General features: G+C 46.2%; 1 protein-coding gene across 2 annotated transcripts in view; it reads right to left on the minus strand.

Annotated features, from left to right (window-relative positions):
* USP7 (ubiquitin specific peptidase 7) overlaps positions 1 to 20,955 on the minus strand; it is a 1,511,465-nt gene that overhangs the window by 1,237,685 nt on the left and 252,825 nt on the right. For both annotated transcript variants that reach the window (XM_085628311.1, XM_085628312.1), the window contains exon 5: positions 1,648 to 1,736. In XM_085628311.1, coding sequence (XP_085484437.1) covers positions 1,648 to 1,736 — 89 coding nt within the window. The remainder of the gene's footprint in view (positions 1 to 1,647; positions 1,737 to 20,955) is intronic.

The following is a 20,955-nucleotide window of genomic DNA, read 5'->3' on the forward strand; positions in this document are numbered from 1 at the left end:
CCCGGACCAAACACTAGATGGCGATCTATGCACAAGCATATAATCTACAGCTTATGTCTCTAACAGTGTGTTTCTGTTGCATAGCCCTTCTCCCCACACACACTTTTTGCCATAATACTGATGCACTTTCACTTGATGTGCCCTAGTTGGGTTCCCAGGGCCCGTGTTCTTTACCCAAAACTATCCCAATTGCCATATCTGGCCACAAGTCAGCCCCTGTTAAATGGTACCACAGGTACCCAGGGCACTGTGACCAGGGAAGACCTCCAAGGGCTGCAGCACTTATTGTGCCACCCTTAAAGGTTCTGTACCTCTACACACACACTGCCTTTGCAGGAAGCGTATTCTGGTGCAAAACAAAGTAAAGTCGACATGGCACACACCTCTGTCTACCATGCCTACAACCCACTGCCCTGGCACAGATCAGTCACCTCTGTAGATGGGTGCACTATACCCGCAGCGAGGGTACAAGTGCGTGAGCCCTGTACCCCTACAGTGTCTAAATACATTCTTAGACATTGAAAGTGCAGTGCTGCCATTAGGAGTATATGGTGCTGGGAGTTTATCATTATGAACTCCATAGCACATAATGGCTACACTGAAAACTGAAAAGTTAGGTATCAAACTTCTCAGCACATTAAACCCACACTGCCAGTGTGGGATTTAATGGAAAATGCACACAGATGGCATCTTAGAGATAGCCCCTGAAAACCAACCTACCACTAGTTTCCAGGCCGAGTGGCTGCTTTCATCTGCCACCACCAGACATGTTTCTGGACCCCTGGGTCGAGAGCATGCTGCTCTCTGGGGCCTGAAACAATGCACATCCTGGGACGAGGTGCCAAGCCTCCTCCCTCAGGACGGGCAGGGTTCACGAAGGTGAAGTTTCAACGGCTTGCCACCTTTGTGAGCTTCCCCAGGCGACTTGCTGCTTTAAGCAACTGGTCCCCACTGGTTCTGACCCCTACTTTGGGCGGGAGAACCAGCAGGAAAAACAAGTGAGGAAGAGAGGTGCGCCCATCTATGCCAACTCCACCACTCAGATGGGGGAGGCGAGGTTAAGTACAACTCTGTCCCCGCCATCTTGTAAATAGGGGGACTCAGCCAACCAAAGACAGGCTCATGCCCCACTTCCACTGGAGGGTGGCATAATAGGGGGTGTACCCACTCCAGGGAAGGGACCCACTGGTCCCTGCCTTTTACCTACCTGTAACTCAATAGGGCACCCCTGAACCTTGTTTCCTCAGACTAGAAGAAACTACAAGAAGAAAGACCGAACAGCCGTGCAGCAGCTAAGAGGATGATGCCCACTTACTTGGCCACAGCCCTACCGGCCTGTCTCCCCCTCGAACCTGCTCCTGTGAAAACCTGGTGTGTTCTGCAGCCAGCAACATCGAAAACCCTGGAGGACCTGCCTGCCTTCAAGAACAAAGACTGTCTCCAGTGAACACCAAATTTGTTCATCTGCAACCACCGGCTCCTGCTGGACACCACAAATCCGCCACACTCTGCACACCACCCACCCCCACTCTGCACACCACCTGCCCCAACTCCAAGTCAAATGTTAAACTAAAATTTACTGCAAGGAAATGGAGGAAAAGAAATTTAAATAAGTTCAATAATTTAAAACCTAAAATGAAAACTTACGCAACCCCGTGTGGTGCATCAGCTTGCACATAGACTTCAAACGTAACCTTGTCATCTTCTATGAAACCTTTTTCTGGATCAGTAACTTCCTGTTAAAGGCAACAGATTAAGTAAATACATTTCATACTAATCACCACAAACGAAAACAAAAGTCATTCGCTTTTAGGCCTCTAGAACGTATAGTTCTAAGGCAACTTTATTGCAGATCAGCAAACTGCCCATACAACAATATGCACCCTGAACATACCAATTAAGCAGCTAAGAAGTAGAATCAGAGACCTTGGCAAATGCCATTCCATCCTCGACACTTTTCTGTGTCTAGTACTCCCACAATACAGGGGGTCCGACCATGTCCTACTAACACTGGAGCCCTGTACCCAAGCATACAGTAAAGAAAATGAATGCTTTACCAGTACAAAGGGAAAGATGTAGCCTTTGACTAGCAGTTATGCAAAATTCCTTATGATCAAAGTCTGAACCCATGCGTCAGAGCACTGAGCACAAATTCTTCACAGGGAGTATTGAAATGGTAGCACAATAAGACCTTTTTTCTCCAGAATCATAGGATGTCCTACCTCAGATCAGGGAAAACATTTACATAGGGCAAAATTAATTAACTTAAAACTAAGTCCCTTAAACAAGCTGTCACAGCTGAGCTCCCCAGTTATTATACAAATGCAATCTCAGTTCATCATAAGAATAGTATTTAAGAGTCAAAACACAGAAAAGTGTGCTGAATCCTGGAAAACCTCAAGATATATATACTTCCCATCTAATTATAGGGAGAAATGCATTTTTTAAAGCACACCAAAATACATCTAAGGGACATTAGAAGCTACATTTAATATACTTTATTTTGTGCTTTTAAACTAAATTCCAGTTAAACCTAAACATTAAAATTCATTGAAGCATAAAACCCAGTTTTGATGACCATTTACAATATGAAAAGACAAAAAACTTTCACCCCTGTTCCCTCAATCTGTGTTTAAAATCTGGAGGGGCTCACCGTACTTGTGGTTAGGACCACAGGATCTATGAATATCTGTATGCACATTTTCCAAACCAGGTAGGTGCACAATCTATGTTGGACCATTAGCTAGCAGTTACATCCAAGATAAGAAAGCTTTTAAAATAGAGTACAGCTGTACAAAGATTCAAACGGATCAGAAATCAGGAAAGTGAGAACCAAATTAAGGCCCACTGACTCATGATGAATGGGGCAGGTGAGAACACATGTAAAAGCCCCTTATGAAAGTGTTACAATAAGGGATTTAAATGAAGAGGGGTGGTCTGGCAGCCTCCAGTAGGCAGCCATGGCCGGAAGGTACCTCTTAGGAGTTCCCAAAGCAGATCCCTGCTGGGCAAGAGTCAAAATAAAGAGTAAGATTTGACAGGGAAGCAGAAAGATGAACAGACCTTTCTATACAATATTTTAAAAATGTCTGGTATTGGCAGGCGTACACTGTCTTAATAGAGGGATGCCTGGCAGCCAAACATCACAGAGACTTCGGGAGGAAAGTCGAATGCTGTTAACTTCTACTACTCAATATCCTGGCAAAAAGACATTGAGTTGACTGGTTCAGGTGGAGGACCCTCCCCTGCTGCTGTGTCAGAAGATCCTCACGAAGGCGTAGACTGATCGTAGGATGGATGCTCAGTTGGAGAATCACAAAATACCAGACTCCTCATGCCCAGTCCAAAGCAACAAGAGTGACTTGGGCATGGTCACTCTTTATCATCTTAAGCGCTCGGGACAGGAGTGGTATTGGTGAACAGAACAAGTTACTTACCTTCGGTAACGCTTTTTCTGGTGGATACAATATCTGCCTGTGGATTCCTCACCTTCTGAATACCACCTGCACCAGCATTCCACGGAAATTCTTTCCTAGCTCACCCATGTCGAAGAGGACATCACAATAGCACGGCTCCGCTCGAGACTCTGTATGATGTCACCGGAGCGATAAGACCTAGTTGGCGCGCTGACGACAGTTCCACGCATTTTGTTCCGTGCAAGAGTGGAAAACGGGCAGACAGACATTCCCACATGTATACAATGTAAAAAAAAATATATATTCCAAATTGCTGGCTTACAACCGCCACAGCTCCTAATCAGCGGGTGCGTAGTCACACAGACCCCCCTCCCCCCCCCCTCCCCCCCCAAAGCTCGGTCTATATAAATTAAAACGAAAATCGAACCCAAGAAAGGAACAACGACGCAATGTCTTGACAGTTCAAATCAGGATTTAATTATCGGCTGTGTCGGACGCGTTTCACCTGAACCAGCATGCTTGTTCACCAACTTTTAGTCAAAAACTACAATTTTTATGCTGTGCATGTGATTTAGTCACGTGAAAACTACAGATGTAGTGGGCTAGACAACACTCGTAGTTCAACAAAGTCAGTTAACTCATGACGAATTGCGGTACCTAGAGATCAGTAACCCACTTATTCTAGCCTTTTATTTAATACCCAAGGTTCACAAAGATGTGAACAACCCGCCATGAGGCCGATCATTTTGGCCATTGGGAGTGCCTTAGAAAACACCTCCAGGTTTATCGATTCATTTCTATGTCCGATCGTGAAGCTATTACCCTCGTTTATTCAGGACACGGGTGATTTTCTGAAAGGCATCTAGGATTTCCCATGGGAAGACGATATGCTCCTAATGACCATCGATGTAACTAGGCTCTATACGAGTATCAGACATGAGGATTGTCTTCAAGCCATTAAACATTACTTGGGAATGAGATTGATTTCTATTTGGTCTCACACACAAATGTTTTCTACCATGGTGGAAACTTGTTTAAAAAATATTTTTTTCTTTTTAATGGGGAACTGTTCCATCAGTTGTGTGGTACTGCGATGGGCACCTGCTTCGCCCCCAGCTATGTGAATTTGCATATGGGCTGGTGGGAGGAGCAGGTGCTCCGGAAGCAGTACCAGGAGGAATGGCACGATAACATCCTTCATTGGAGCCGGTTTATAGACTACTTATTTGTCATCTGGAGAGGAACTGAGTCAGCGGCCAGGCAATTTATCAAAAAACTTCATACTAATAATCTCAATTTGAAATTTACGAGTACTATTAGTGTTAGTGAAATGAACTTCCTTGACCTCACAGTCTATGTCAAAAATGCTAAATTGCACACTAAGATCTACCGCAAACCAACAGCGGGGAATACGTTGCAGCACGCAACTAGTTTCGACCCCAGTAACCTAATCAGAAGCATCCCCTATGGGGAATGCTTAAGAACGGTACGCAATTGGAGTGAACCCGCCATTAGTGAGGCAGAATTGAAGACCTTACATTCTCGTTTTAAAACAAGAGGATATGGGGAGGATTGTATTCGGAGTGTAAATCATAAGGTCAAACAGAAATCAAGAGAAGAAATTCTATTCCAACTATCAGTAACTAGTAAGAGAGTGCAGAGTAAAGCAGATGGAATGAATGCAGAATGATAACCACATACAATAAACATGGCCAAGTAAGAAACATCTTAATGAAACCCTGGCATCTGATTCAGAATGATCCAGTATCAAGTCAAATTGTATCTAAAAAACCTTTGGTAACTTTTCGTAGAGCAAAACCATTTAAGCAAATGCTCGTGAGTAACATGGCACCTAAATCCATGATCCAGCCAATTAAATTGTCATGGCTGCAACGAAAAAATGGGTTTATCAAATGTATGAAGTGCAAGACGTGTCAGCATGGTAAAAACAAAAACATTTTTAACCGGTTGCTCGAAAAATGAACATTAGGGGGCATTTTGACTGCAAAACAGTTTGCTGTGTATGTATTGAGTTGCCCGTGCAATCTTCAGTAAGTGGGCAGCACAATTCTTCCAGTTCACAGAAAGGTGCTTCAACATCTGAGAGCTATAAAGCATGTAGATAGAGCTTATCCTGTGGCCCACCATTTTGCGACATGTCATGGTAGCAACGTGGCTGGCCTTACGTACTTTGTCATTGATGCAATCGCTCCCAGTGTAAGAGGGGTTGATGGACAGAAAAGCTTGAGAAAACTTGAATCACGCTACATTGTAGAATTAAATACCAAAGCACCGATGGGCCTCAATATGGAAGAAGATCTGTATACACATTATGACATCTAAGAAAAGGGCCTCCAAAAGTAATCTGATATAATCAGTATGTAACTTTCCCGAATTTTCGTTTCAAATATATTTTGTGTTTTTGTTTTGTTAGTTTTTAATGTAGGTGCAGTACTTTAATTTTTTATTTTGCACTCTTGTGGAAAGCTATATTGTGTTCATGGTCAATAAACAAACAATGGCATGCCCACTGGGACTAAATCAGGAGTAACGAAACGTATGGGGCAAGTCATGCCCACTGGGGCGTTACAGCAGTTAAACCAATGTAGGCGCTCGTAGATATTAATCTGGATTGTGCCGGGTTACGGAAAATAAGCAATAAATTAATGTGCTTTGAATGTTAATTTGCACCAATTTGCACTTTATCATGTTTTTTAAACTGGTGTTTCAACGCCTTTTGTGACTGCTCTGCATTTCACAGTAGTTCGTAATATGCAAAAAACTACAAGTCTTGTCTAGCCCACTACAATCGTAGTTTTCACGTGACAATCACATGCACAGCATAAAAATGGTGGTTTTTGACAAAACAAAGTTGGTGAACAAGCCTGCTGGTTCAGGCGAAACGCGTCCGACACAGCCAATGATTAAATCCTGATTTGAACTGTCAAGACATTGCATCGTCGTTCCTTTCTTGGGGAGGGAGGATAGAAATATATACATGTATATATATACATATACACATGAATAAATGAAAATGGGGGTGCACGAATAAGGGGTTGATTTAAACCTACTTGTAGAGATTTTTCCGTTTCGGGAACGTTTTACGCTTTATTCCATTTTTTATTGTCTTTCGCTAATAATTTACCAGTCTATTATCTTCGTTGAGCATAACACTCCAATTTTATATATTTTGGCTCATAGAAATCAGATTGATATTTATTTTATATCGATTGTCAAATGTCTGTTTATTCATGATAATTTATCAGTTTCAATTGGTTACTTTATCTTATATCCCAACGCATTGAGTTATAGCTAGCATGGGTTGCATTTTCAATCTAAATTTGTATGCAAGACGTTATGCACAATTTTTTGTCAGGACTGTTAAATTGACACTTATAGGTTTTGTTATCACTACCTTCTATTTTGCCCAATTAACTATTGTAATTATTACATATTTATCTATCTTTTTATGTTACATTGCCCGTTTCAATTTGGCGTCCGTATTTCACCGCATTGATGACCATCACTCCTTCCTTGTCATTTTCCTTATTGCATATCAGTTTTTTCAGTTATTCTAGTCTATATATGCGATGCATATTCCCTGATTCGGATTGAGAAATTCAAATACACATAGGTTGTGTGTTTACTAACTATTCATTTGTCGAATGTACTATCGTAAATGATATGTATTTATCAACTTCATTCGGGTCATATTGCCCATTCTAAAATGGCGCTTCGTTTTTGCCGCGAAGATGAACATTACTGCTTGCTCTTCACTTCATATTGGAGATTAGTGTATTCTATTACCTTGCTTTAGTGGAACCACGTTGCATATGACACCACTTTGGGTTTGTGTTTTTAATTTCAATTAGATGGTGTGGCGAACCCCAAATACTGCACGCTTTCACCTCTACCTACAGACCTCTAGAATCTTGGAAACACTATTTTATTAATTCTACGTGTTCCTTGGATTTTTATTTTACACAAAACACCCTCAACGCAACTGATTTCCTACTTTTCTGACTGCCTACAAATGGAGACTGATTCAGTTACAGATATAGACCATGATCCGTGGTCTACATCCATACCGATTGGTAGTTTTCTGACGAGGGGGCGGAGTCCCGTATATTTATATGTCATGGCGGGCCTCTTACTTTGTAGCGAGGAACACGCCGTCACATCTAGAACTCTGTTTAGGCAATTGCCGGTAAGTTTATATGCGAGGGACTGCGCGTATGCCCGTGGGGACGATCTGTAGCTTATGCCCGTGGTTGTGGGTTATCGTACACACTGCCGTGAAATTTCCTGTTGTGGAACAACCACGATGCAAATTTTTACTCCCCTTTGGGATATGCCCTTATATTTTTTGTGATATTTTGTGGTTCTGGGCTCTTAGCTTGCGACATGGCATGGTTAGATCAAGCATTGATGTTGATCGCGAATGGGGGCTTTCTGCTTGTTTCTTGTGTGCGCACCGAGTTGGTTTGTGCGCACTTTATCTGCCCTAGTGTCTACCGGTTTGGATAATTTTCAGCTTTGTCGTGCGTATTTCATAGGTCCTAGTTTCCACCGGTTTATGCGTCTTAGTTTGTTCTCACTTTCTCTATTAGTGAGTTATTGTTTGACATGGTATTATTTTGTTATATAGCCACCAAATAGTGAACGCAATTAGAGAGACTGTCTTCAGATTATTTATAGTTACAGTAGAAATAAAAATTTTGGCACAGATTGCCATTTATTAAGAATTGGGTCATTGTGCTTTTTTACAGAAATTTGAAGTACTTGTGAAATACACTAGACTTCTTGGATATCACAAGACTTGCTTTATTCTCAAGAAAATACATATTGATTCAAGGTATGCTTGTCTTTTGGATTGGACTGTTTTCTAGAACACATTTACTCTAATACGTATAGATTTCTGGTCTTTTCCATTTTTTCTGTTTATATTTATGGATTCTTCTAATCATACTATTCTAGTATATAGTTTCTGATCTCGCTTGGATGTTCAAAATACCTGTTGAGGTTTATTTAACATGTGTTTACTAATACCTAACAGGTGGACAATTTTCTAAATATTTAGTTGCCGTCACTCAAACATTTGTTTGTATATATGTATATTATGTGACGTAAATGTTTTAGATGTTGATCTATGTAATTTTATGGGCACTTTTAAATGTTGTCGAAAATTTGTTTTGTCTTTATAATTTACAAATTATATGGTCATTTGTTCGTGTTGCTAGTCCTGTGCTTTATGATTTATTTGTAATATCTATGTTGTTTTATCATGTTACAGCCCTGATGAAGTTACCCTTGAGGGAATGAAACGCGTTGGCTGACCATTCCTTTTATCTACTGAAATTTAAATGGAAATTAAAGAGGACATTTAGTTAAACATTTTTGGCTCATTGGACTATCTTATTCGTGCACCCCCATTTTCATTTATTCATGTCGTACTGATCTGGAGCACAGTAGCGCCATTCAGCGGCTGGCGTATGGGGTGGATTGCACGACAACTATCACATTTATCTCAAGAACTGGTGTGAGGTGCGGCAAGAAGGGCCCGCCGTTGTTGCAGTTGGAATATAAATACACATATACATACACACACACACACACACAACCAATAAATGCATGGAGAAACGGCAACAGGCCAAGCATTTCCCACTATAAACCAAACATGATTAAGACATATTAAAAACATTCATGTCAAACAGTTAAAGCATTTTTGGGTGGAAACAGGTGGACAACGGGGAGGAGGTGGGACCGTGAGGAATCCACAGGCAGATATTGTATCCACCAGAAAAAGCGTTACCAAGTTAAGTAACTTGTTCTTCTGATGAATACTTCTGCCTGTGGATTCCTCACCTTCTGAATAGAATCCCAAAGACGCACCTCCCAGAGGAGGGTGTCCACCTAGACCAAACTATCTTGCAAAACAGAACAAGCAAAATGACCATCCCTCCTAACCTCCGAATCCAAGCAGTAATGCTTTGCAAAGGTGTGGAGGGAGGCCGAAGTCGCTGCTTTACAAATATCAATAACAGGAACACATCTAGCCAAAGCAGAAATAGATTTAGCTCTGGTGGAATGAGCTTGGATACCTTCAGGAGGGTCCTTCTTGGCCAAGGCGAGGCAGATCTTAATGCATAAGATGATCCACCTTGAAAATGTCTGCTTGTGCACAGCCCTGCCTTTCATTCGTCCAATGTAGCCCACAAAGAGCTGATCGTCCATTCTCAGACCTCTTGTTCTGTTCAAATAAAAGCGGATAGCTCTCTTAGGGACCAAACAATGAAGTCTCTCCTCCTCCTTGGAATGGTGAGGGGGATGATAGAAGGTAGGTCAAGTAATGGACAGTACCATACGGAAAGGAGTAACCACCTTGGGAAGGAAAGCAGCCCTGGTCCTTAGAACCAACTTATCTGCATGAATCATCAAGAATGGAGGTTTTGAACTAAGAGCCTGAAGCTCACTCACCCTCCTGGCTGAGGTAATGGCAATCAAGAAAACTGTTTTAATAGAAAGAAGCCTCAAAAGAGAACTATGAAGCAGGTCAAATGGAGAACCCATTAAAAAAGTATGAACGAGATTCAAATCCCACTGAGGCATAATGAAAGGAGTGGGAGGAAACTTATTTGTAAGGCCCTTAATGAACCTCATAACAATGGGTGACTTAAATAAAGACTGCTGGTCTGACAAAGCCATCAAATAGCCCTTAACAGTGGCCATCGCACAACCCTGCTGGACCCAGAACAGTGAAAACTGAAGAACATCCTCCAAGTGGGCCTTTAAAGGATCAATGGATCTCTCTCTACACCATTTAACAAATCTAGACCATCTGGAAGAGTAAACAGACTTGGTGGAGTGTCGCCTGGAAGATGAAGTAACATCCACCACATCCGGCGGGAGAGAAGGAACTCCGGTTGCCCCGTTCAATCCACAGGCGTGAAGGCTCTGGAGGTAGCGGTGAAGAACCTGCCCCTGCGACTGTGAGAGGAGGTCTGCCCTGAGAGGGAGATGGAGCAGAGGGTGCGATGAGAGAAGAAAATCGGTGTACCACACCCTTCTGGGCCAATCCGGGGCAATCAATATAACTTAGGCCCGGTCTTGACAAATCTTCCTCAGAACCAGAAGACTCAAGGGTATGGGAGGAAACGCGTAAAGGAGTTGTGCGCTCCAATGCATTGGAGACTTCAGAACGGGCAGTGCGCGTTCGCGTGGGTTGCAAACCGGTCCAACCGAGGTGACCACCACATCTGGAAGATGTGATGGACCAGCCTAGGATGAAGCCACCACTCGTGCTCGGCAGAGTAATGCCGACAGACTGTCCGCACGAACATTCAGCACATCAGCTAGATGATTTGCAAACACACAAATCTGATAGTTTTGAGCCCAAGACCAGAGTCACAGAGCCTCTCGACAGAAGATACAATCCTACACCTCCCTGTTAGTTGATGTACCACATTGCGGTAGTGTTGTCCGTCAGGACCTGGACCGACTGACCGCGAAGGGAAGGAAGGAAAGCCTTAAGTTCCCAACGTATCGCTCACAATTCCAAAAGGTTGATGTGAAACAAACTTTCCTCTGGAGACCAAAGACCTTAGACCTCCAGATCCCCCAAATGAGAACCCCACCCTAGAATGGAGGCATCCGTGATCACTGTGGCCCCAGGTGGAGGAAGCTGAAAGGGCTTTCCTTGACAGGTTGCCCTGAACTTCCCACCAAGTCAACTCTGCTGCAGCTTCTCTGGAGATTGACCTTCCAGAGATCTCCATTGTGTTGATACCACTGCCTGCGGAGGCACCACTGGAGTGCACTCATGTGCCAGCGCGCATGACTGACCAGCAGTATGTAGAAGGGAACACACCAAGCAGGCGTGGAACCTTCAGTACTGGAACAACCTCTCCATCGTGAAACAAAGGAATCATATCCTAAATGTAGAGAACCCTCTGCGGAGGCGGAAATGCCCGACACACAGTATTGTCCAGTATTGCCCCTATGAACAGGGAGCGCTGAGAAGGCACATGGGGAGATTTGGGTACATTTATTGAAAAACCCAACATGAACAACATCTGCGTTGTTGCTTGCAAATGGCACATCACTAACTCCGGAGACTCTGCTTTCAGCAGCCAGTCGTCCAGGTAGGGGCAAACAGGAACCCCTGACCTTCTGAGATGTGCTGCTACCACTGCCATCACCTTCGTAAAGACTCGAGGTGCGGAAGTGAGATCTAACGTAAGAAGCGCAAACTGATAGTGTTGCGATCCTACCGTGAACAGGAGATACTTCGGATGCAACTTCAGGATGGGAAGATGAAAATACAGATCCTGCAGAACGATGGATACCATCCAATCTCCCTGAGTCAAGGTCAACATTTTGAACTTTTCCTGCCTGAGGTAAAGATTCAAACTCCTGAGGTCCAAGATTGGCCTTAATCGACCGTCCTTTTTGGGGGTAAGGAAATACCGGGAGTAGCATCCCTGACCAGTTTCCTGCTCCGGAACTACCTCTATCTCACCTTTCAGTAAGAAGGTAAGAACTTCCTGCTGTAAAAGCAGTAAGTGATACTCTGAGCACCAACCCTGGCGAGGAGAGTAAGGAGGAGGAAACCCAACGATCTGAAGTGATCGATTTCCAATCTTGTAGCAAGAGGGACACCTGACCCCCCTACCAGACCAACATGTGTTAAGATAGGGGATCTAGAACTGCTTTCCTGAAGTACCAATGGTGGCGGGAGGAGAAGTGGAGGAGGAGGATTGCTGCAGAGAGGCTCCCCTAAGACATACTTTATTTTTCCCTCGAAGATTTGTACAAAGGATTCTGCTGCTGCTGGCTCCGTTGAATCTTTTGGCGGCCATGAAATGAAGCAGCCCTTCCAAAACCAAGATACTGCTTGTAGCCGTATCCCCTATTATTATTAATTAAATTTATAAGGCGCACAGCTACCCTATCCAGGGTTTCCCGGCGCAGATAGGTCTAGAATCTAGACCGGGTAACTAAGCCAATTGCTGGGTAAAGAGCCAGGTCTTAAGATCACGTCGAAACTTAAGGTAAGAAGACTCATGTTTCATGTGGTTAGGAAGGGAGTTCCAGAGTCTAGGTCCAAGATACGAGAAAGAGCGTCCACCCATTCTAGCCAATTTAAATCTGGGGAGTGCCAGGTTGCCTAGACTGGAGGAACGCAAGACACGGTGCGGAGTGTAAGGGCAGATAAGTTCATGCAAGTAAGACGGTGCTGAGCCTTGCTTGATTTTAAAAATGTGACAGAGGGCCTTAAATTTGATTAGACTTCTAATGCGAAGCCAATGAAGGTTGTGAAGAAAGGGAGAGTTGGAGACTTTTCTAGGAATGTGGCAGAGAAGGCGTGCCGCGGAATTCTGAACCACCTGGAGCTTATTCAAAAGTTCCTTGTTGCTTCCCAGATAGAGCACATTCCCGTAGTCCAGGCGGGAGATGACAAGAGCCTGGACTACGGTTCTCTGAGTAGAGACGGGAAGCATCCAGATAATCTTTCGTAGCCATCTGAGTATGGAAAAACAGGTACCAGCAGTACTAACTGCTTGTTGCCGCATAGAGAGTTGACTATCAATAATGAACCCTAAGTTGCGGGCTTGAGCAACTGGCTGGGGGAACGGACCCATTTCTTGGGGCAAATGATGAGGGTTACAGAGAGCTTGCAGTTGCCCTGCTATCCTTGAAACGCTGCAAGGCAGAGTCAGCCTTAGTTCCAAACAGTCTCGACCCATCAATAGGCAAACCCAGCAGAGTCGCTTGAACATCAGGAGAAAATCCGGATGATCTAAGCCAAGCTTGTCTTCTTGTCGCCACAGAAGACCCCATCACACGAGCCACAGTCAGCAGTGTCCAGACCCAATTGTATCACCTGACTGGCAGCAGCTTGAGAATCAGAAAGGGCCTCCAAGAAATTATTCCGATCCTCTTCAGGCAACTTTGGAGCTAGCTACCTGACTGAGTCCATCAGAGCATGGATATACCTCCCAAGGAGACAGGTAACAGTGGACTTTAGAGCCATACTTGCATAAGAAAATATCTTCTTTGCCGCCTGCTACATCTTTTTTTGACTCCCTATCCCCTAGGATGGTAGGGAAGGAACCAGAAGATTGCTTCGAACAAGAAGCCTGGACCACCAAGCTTACCGGTGACTGATGCGAAGACAGAAAAGACGGATCCCCAGGAGCAGGCCTGTACCTTCTGGAAATGGAACAAGAAACTGCAGGAGCAGACAAGGGCTTCTGCCAAACCTCCAAAATAGGCTCCGTCAAAGCCTCATTAAAGGGTAGCAGAGGTTCAGAGGCTGTAGAAGGTGTATTAAGAACTTCAGTCAGAATATTAGATTTTACCTCCGCTGAAGGACGTTGCAGATCAAGAAACTCAGCTGCCTTCCTTATTACCACATAAGGAGCAATGTCTTGCAATACTCCAGCCTTTTAGAGATGAGAGATCATACTCAGGATAAGTATCCAATCCAATGACCTCCTGTAAGCCCTGAAACTCCTCCACAGACAACAATCTCTCCTTCCTCCTGATCCTGTGCATATTCCTCCTCCTCAAGGAGCCTCTGCATCTCTCTCCTAGAGCGCCGTTTAAGAATCGGCATCAGTGGCGCCAACTGCAGCGCCGGTGAGAACATGGAGGAGCCTCAGCTTCAAATCTCAGCGTCGATCGAATCCGGGTCGGCGCCGACTCAACAGTAGAAGGAGTACGAGGAGCCGGAGTGGAAGACCTCAGTGCCGAAAAATGCCAAGCCGGAGTCGTCAGCAAGAATGGCACAAAGGGTGCTTCAGCATAGTGGTGATGCACACCCAAGTTAAAGACCAAAGGACCCACGGGGCCCATAGGCGCACCAATGGAGTAGAGGCGCCGACAAACATGCCAAACATTGCATTAAGAAAATGCGTAGGGTCTGATCCAGGAACAGGATATGGATCTGTACCTTTCTGAACAGGAACCACCTGAGGCTGAACAGGAGCCTAAGGAACCGGCGCCCACACAGGTGAAACCACACAAACTGAAGACTACTCCCTTGGAGACATTCCAGGAGCCGCAGATTCTTCCGGCAAAGAGCCATAGGACGCCGGCAACCTCGGAGCCAGAGATGGAACCGGTGTCACCCGCGGCTAAGGAGATACAAAGTCCAGCCTTCGAAGTCGCTTAGCTGGAGAAGGCAACCTCGGAGCCCTGACCTTCGGCGAACGGCGCCGAGAGCCATGTCCCTTCTTAGACTTATGTTTTCTTGACTTCGAAGTGTCGGAAGACTGCGACTTTGCTAGTTTACGACCCATATTCTCCTTTTTAGCTCTGGCTATAAACAGCTTACCCTCACACTCCTTAATGGCCTTCGGATTCTTCTTCCTGCAGCTTCGGCATTCATAGAAGACCAGCACCAAAGGCAATCATCATGCGGGTCAGTGATCGACATGTGACCGCCACACTCACTTATTGTATAAAGTAGCTGTATATTGGGTATACATTCAGCAATAGTAGTTTTCTATATAAGGAATCATTGAAACCTTGTAAATATTGTCACATTTTTAGGTTCATATATCACTTGGGACACTTAGCACAGCTGCCTATTTTTTTATATTTATTAAATACATACTTCTGTGTTCAATGAGACCACTGGTGTATGTGGCTCTGTTTCCGTCATCACCTTGACCCCTGTATTGCGATTGAGCACCGAAGCACCTATATATGTGCATACCATTCCACAGGAACCGCTGTTTTCTTAAACGACTTGTTGCGGTACTGTGAGAAAGTGCCATCTTTCTTGCATGGTATGCCCCCACTTATTACTGAATGTACATTGACTGAGTGTGCCCTGGGCTCCTGCCAATCAGGTGCCCAGGGCCTATGTTCCAGCCCAAAAACCTAAAACCCAAATTGGCAAACCCTGTCCACATTAAAGCCCCTGGAAAATGGTACCCTAGGTACCCAGGGCATTGTGACCAGGGACGGCCTCGAAGGGCTGCAGCACTTATTTTACCACCCTTAGAGGCCCTGTACCCTAACACACAAACACTGCCCTCGGAGGCTGAGCGTCTGGGTACAAGACAAAACAAAGTCGACATGGCACACATCCCTGTGTGCCATGCCCACAACCTACACTGCCCTGGAATACATCAGCCACTCCTCTAGCTGGGTGCCCTGTGCCAGTGGTGTGGGCACAGGAGCATGAGCCCTGTGCCCGTACCGTACCCAGGTCCATTCCTGGGCACTGTAAGTGCAGTGCTGTAATTTAAAAGTATATGGTGCCGAGAGCTCGTCAAACACGAACTCAACAGCACCATAATGGCAACACTGAAGACTGAGAAGTTTGGTATCAAACTTCTCAGCACATTAAACCCGCACGGATGCCAGTGTGGGATTTAATGTACAAAGCACTGCAGAGGACATCTTAATGATAGCCCCTGAAACCTAACCTACATTCCATGTCTGGTCTGAGAGGCTGCCACACAGCAGGCATGTTGCTGAACCCCTGGGTGGAGAGGCCCCCGCTCTCCTGGGCCTGCAACCATGCACATCCTGGGCGAGGTGCTAGGTCTCCTCCCCCAGTATGGGCAGGGGGAAGCTTCAAAGGCATGCCACCTTTGTGAGCGTCTCCAGGCCACTTGCTGTACTCAGCAACTGGCCCCCACCGGTTCAGACCCCCACTCTGGTGGGAAGAATGGCCGGAAACCCCAAGTAAGGACAGGGGATGTGCCGGCCTCTGCCAACCCCACCCCCTCAGGTGGGGGAGGAGAGGTGAAGCACATCTCCGGGCTCTCGCCATCTTGAAGAATGGGAGCCCTGCCCAATCAGGACTAGGCCACTGCCCCCCTCCCACAGGAGTGTGGCAGGATAGGAGGTGTACCCACCCCAGGGCAGGGACCCAGTGGTTCCTGCCCTTTACCTACCTGTAACTCCCCTAAATCTAGTATTTAGGGGCACCCAGAACCTTCCTTCCTCAGGTTCCAGATTACGAAAAAGCAGAAAAGAGCAAGAAGACCTGCCGTGCAGCTGCTAACAAGAGGAAGACAACAACTGCTTTGGCCCCAGCCCTACCGGCCTGTCGACCCTCGAACCTGCTCCTGTTGAATCCCGGCACCTCTTGTGGCCAGCAACCTCAAACCCCGGAGGACCTGGCTACCTTGTGACGAACAAATGTTACATACCTGTAAACTGTGGTTCTCCAGTAGTGGTGCCTTTCATAGATTCACATGCTTGAATATTCCCCGTTGTCGAAGTGGGAGTCCCACCGTATATAAAAAGCAATAAGTGTCATGTATATACATATACATACATAACCACATAATAGCATATACATATCCAAATAAACTTTATACATATAATTCAAAATAACATGTCAAGTAAAAATACCATAGGATAGTATTGACACATAGGAAAGCATTGAGAAAAAGAATCACTTTACTGACATATAGTCCAAACTCTAGCCAATCAGGCGCAAGCACCCTCTAGAACCTTCTCCTCAGAGGCTCAGGCCCTCAGATTTTCGTAGGACAAGAGTGACAAAAGAGTCTGAGGAGGAGAGAGCCTCTGAGGGGAGGAGGGTGGGTCGCATGTGAATCTATGAAAGACACCAATACTGGAGAACCACAGTTTACAGGTAAGTAACATTTGTTCTTCTCCAGTATTGGGGTGTCTTTCATAGATTCACATGCTTGAATAGAATAGTGAGCAGTAAGCAGCAACCGGCTGACGAGGCCGTATTAATATTGCATGAAATACAATGACAATGTATTTAATACGCAATTGAGAATACCCAAGGAGGAGGGAAGTAGCAGAGGCTCACCTTATTTCAACAGATTCCGTAGAACTGCTTGTCCCACAGCCGTGTCCGCTTCATTAATCGACTCCAGGCAGAAGTGCTTCGTGAACGTGTGCCTGCTGGACCACGTAGCTGCCCGGCAAATCTGATGGATGGGTACACCAGCGAACAGGGTCGTGGAAGAGGACATTGCTCTCGTAGAATGAGCCCTTACTCCAGAAGAAAGAGGCTTGCCAGACCTTTGATGGCAAAAGGAGATTGCTGAAGAAACCCAACGGGCAATCGTGGGCTTGGTAACAGACTGTCCTTTACAAGTGCGTCCATAGGCCACAAACAGCTGATCAGACTTGCGAAAGGATTGTGTTCTGCTGATGTAGAATTTAAGGCACCTCTTTAAGTCCAAAGAGTGTAGACTCTGTTCCGCTGGAGACTGCGGAAAAAAGGTTTTCAAGATTACTGGTTCATTGAGATGGAAATCGGATGGTACTTTAGGCATGAAAGCTGGATTAGTGCGGAGAATTACACAGTCCGATCTGAATTGAAGAAACGGAGGTTGTATTGTAAAGGCGTGAAGGTCACTGACTCTGCGGGAGGAAGTCAGTGCAAGGAGGAGGGCCACTTTCCATGTTAAGAATTTTTAATCCGCCGAATGGATTGGCTCAAAGGGCGCCTTCATGAGCTGAGCCAATACGATGTTAAGACGCCCCATGGGTGGAGGACGCCGAATGGGCAGGAACATTCGGAAGAGACCCTTGAAAAATTGCTGTATTACTCTAGATGAATAGAGAGAGGACTAGCCGTCCTGCCGAAAGCGAGATATTGCCGCTAGAAAGACCTTTAAGGTAGAGTGTGACAGTCCAGACTGCGCTAACTGCAGGAAGAACGGCAGAATGTGTTCTGGGGAGGCATGCACTGGATGTATGTGGACCGACGCACACCAAAGACAAAATCTCTCCCACTTTAGCTTATAAGTCTTCACTGTGGAGGGCGCCCTCGCCCTAGCTAATACCTCCCTGCAGGCCGATGGAATGTTCAAATGAGCAAATTCAACGTGCTCCGGTTCCAAGCCGACAAGCTGAGTGAACTGGGATTCGGATGGCATATCCGCCCGTCGTTCATTGTTAGAAGGTCCGGCCTCGGGTGAAGGATGGGTTCGCATTGGGAGAGGAGGAGCAACTCCGAGAACCATGCCTGCCGAGGCCACCGTGGAGCTATGAGGAGCATCTGGCACGGTTGTTGCCGTATCTTCCGCAACACTCGAGGAATCAGAGGGATCGGCGGAAAAGCGTACGCAAATATCCTGTACCAATTTATCGAAAGGGCATTTCCGCACGACCCTTTGTGGGGGAAACCAGCTTGCGTAGGACTGGCATTTGCTGTTCTGTGGAGTTGCAAAAAGGTCGATAGTCGGATGACCCCAAAGGCTGAAGACAAAGTCTAGAGTCGGCTGGTGCAATTCCCACTCGTGGGTCGATGACGTTGACCGACTGAGTGCATCCGCTAAAATATTGGAAATGCCGGGCAGGTGAACTGCCAAGAGCGTAATCCGATGGACTATGGCCCAACTCCAAATCCTCTGAGCCAGCCGGGAAAGCAGCGGAGATCTTGTCCCGCCCTGCTTGTTCAGGTAGTGCATGCTGGTGGTGTTGTCCATCTGAATGAAGACTGACTCCCCCTGGAGCTGGAGGCGGAAGGATTTCAACGCCAAGAAAAAGCCCATCAGCTCCAATCTGTTGATGTGCCAGGAACGCTGAACCATTGTCCACTTGCCCTCGACGGATAAATCTTGAAGATGTCTGCCCCATCCTTCCATGGATGCATCCGTGGTAAGAAGGAGCTCGGGGCTGTCGTTAGAAAAGATGTTCCTGCTGCGATGTTGGAAGGACGAGTCCACCAATGCAGCGCCTGAGCCATGCGGGCTGTCATCACAAGCTGGTTGTTGAAGGAACCGAAGACCTGACGCCACTGCTTGTCCAATTCCTCCTGAATGGTACGACTCAGTCTGCAATGCGGGATCACAGCGATGCAGGAGGACGCCATCCGCAGAAAGGACTTTAATATGCGGACTGAAACTGACTGCTTTGCTCCGATGGAGCTTGCGAGCTGTCGAATTAGTGTTTGCCGCTCTGCAGAGGCAAAGGCCATAGCCCTGCTCGTATCGATGGTAGCGCAGAGAAAGGTCTTGTACAGAGCTAGCGTGAGCTGAGACTTTTGCAAGTTGATCGACAAGCCCAGAGACTGAAACAGAGTGTGACAACGCTGAGTATCGAGAGCCGCTTGGTGGGAGGATTGAGATTTGATGAGACAATCGTCCAAATACGGGAATATTTGTATGCCCGTTAGTCTCAAATGGGCCACCACCGGGGCCAGGATCTTTGTGAAGACCCACGGAGCTGAGCGGAGGCCGAAGGGCAGGACCTTGAATTGGAAATCCCTGTGACCTACACGAAAACGTTAGTATTTCCTGCGGCGTGGAATTAGGGGCACATGGAAGTAAGCATCCTGAAGGTCGATTGGCGTCATGAAATCGCCCTGAGAGAAGAATTGAAGGATGTCCTTTAGCGTGAGCATGCGGAATGATTGGTCCTTGAGAAATTTGGAGAGACCTTAGATCGAGGATGGGGCGCCACTCCCCAGATTTCTTTAGTATGAGGAAAAAACAGGAATAGAACCCCAACCCCTTTTGTGATTTCGGAACCACTTCGATGGCCCCTTTTTTGAGCATTATCTGGATTTGGTTGAAAAGTTCTTTGAGGTGAGCGGGAGGAGGTCCGGATGGAGATGTGTGTGGGGGAATCTTCACAAACTATGGCATGGCCCCTTGAAATAATGTCCAAAACCCAGCGGTCCGAAGTGACCCTTGATGTACACAGTCATTGTTTTTTGGAAGAGTTTCCCCTGTAATTGGATCTTCCTCTATAAGATTTGCCTGTTGCCTGTAAGACTGCTGTGGCTGTGAGGAATAACGTTGTCCTTGGTTGTAGGAGCGGTACTGGGAAGAAGACCCACGAAAGGAAGAGGAGGTGCCGCGGCCGAGCGCACCCCGAAAGGGCTGCTTCCGGAACTGGAGAGTGCCGAGGGAGCGAGCTGTCTCAGTGTCCTTCTTGATGGCTTGCAAAGCGTCCTCCACATGCTGGCCTAACAAAGATTCTCCGTCATACAGCATGTCCAGAATCTTGGCCTGGACCTCCTGACGGAACGAGGTGGAACAAAGCCAACCCTGTCATCTTAAAACAGCCGCTCCAGCCAATTGACGAAAACCCGTGGAGGCAATGTCGACGGAGCAGTCGATTTCGGAGGATGCCCTCTCACAGGATCTTTAGAGCGTCCGCTCTAGAGTCTTTCGGGATAGGCTTAACCAAAGCTGCCATGTCCGACCACATTTGTCGATCGGAACAACCGAGGATGGCCAAAGAATTTGCTGCTCGGACTGTTGTTGAAGCCATGGTCGAAAACTTTTTGCCAATGGCATCCAGGCGGCGGCCGTCGCGATCCGGAGGTGACGAAAGCGGAGACGATTGATTTTTGGAGCAACGTTGCGCCGCCTGGGTGATCACCGAGTCCGGCTTAGGCTGAGACACTAAGCAAGCTGGATAAGAGTCCAGGGCCTTATACTTCTTTTCCAGTCGCGGGAGCACTGCCGGGATGGAGTTAGGCGTTTATTAGCTTAATGCCCTCGTTCCAGATAAAGTCTATAATGGGCACGGCCCGTACCAGTTTCTGCGGCTGGGACTTTAAGTCGTACAGAAAGCA

The sequence above is a fragment of the Triturus cristatus genome, chromosome 10 (assembly GCF_964204655.1).
Source record: "Triturus cristatus chromosome 10, aTriCri1.1, whole genome shotgun sequence".
NCBI lineage: Eukaryota > Metazoa > Chordata > Amphibia > Caudata > Salamandridae > Triturus > Triturus cristatus.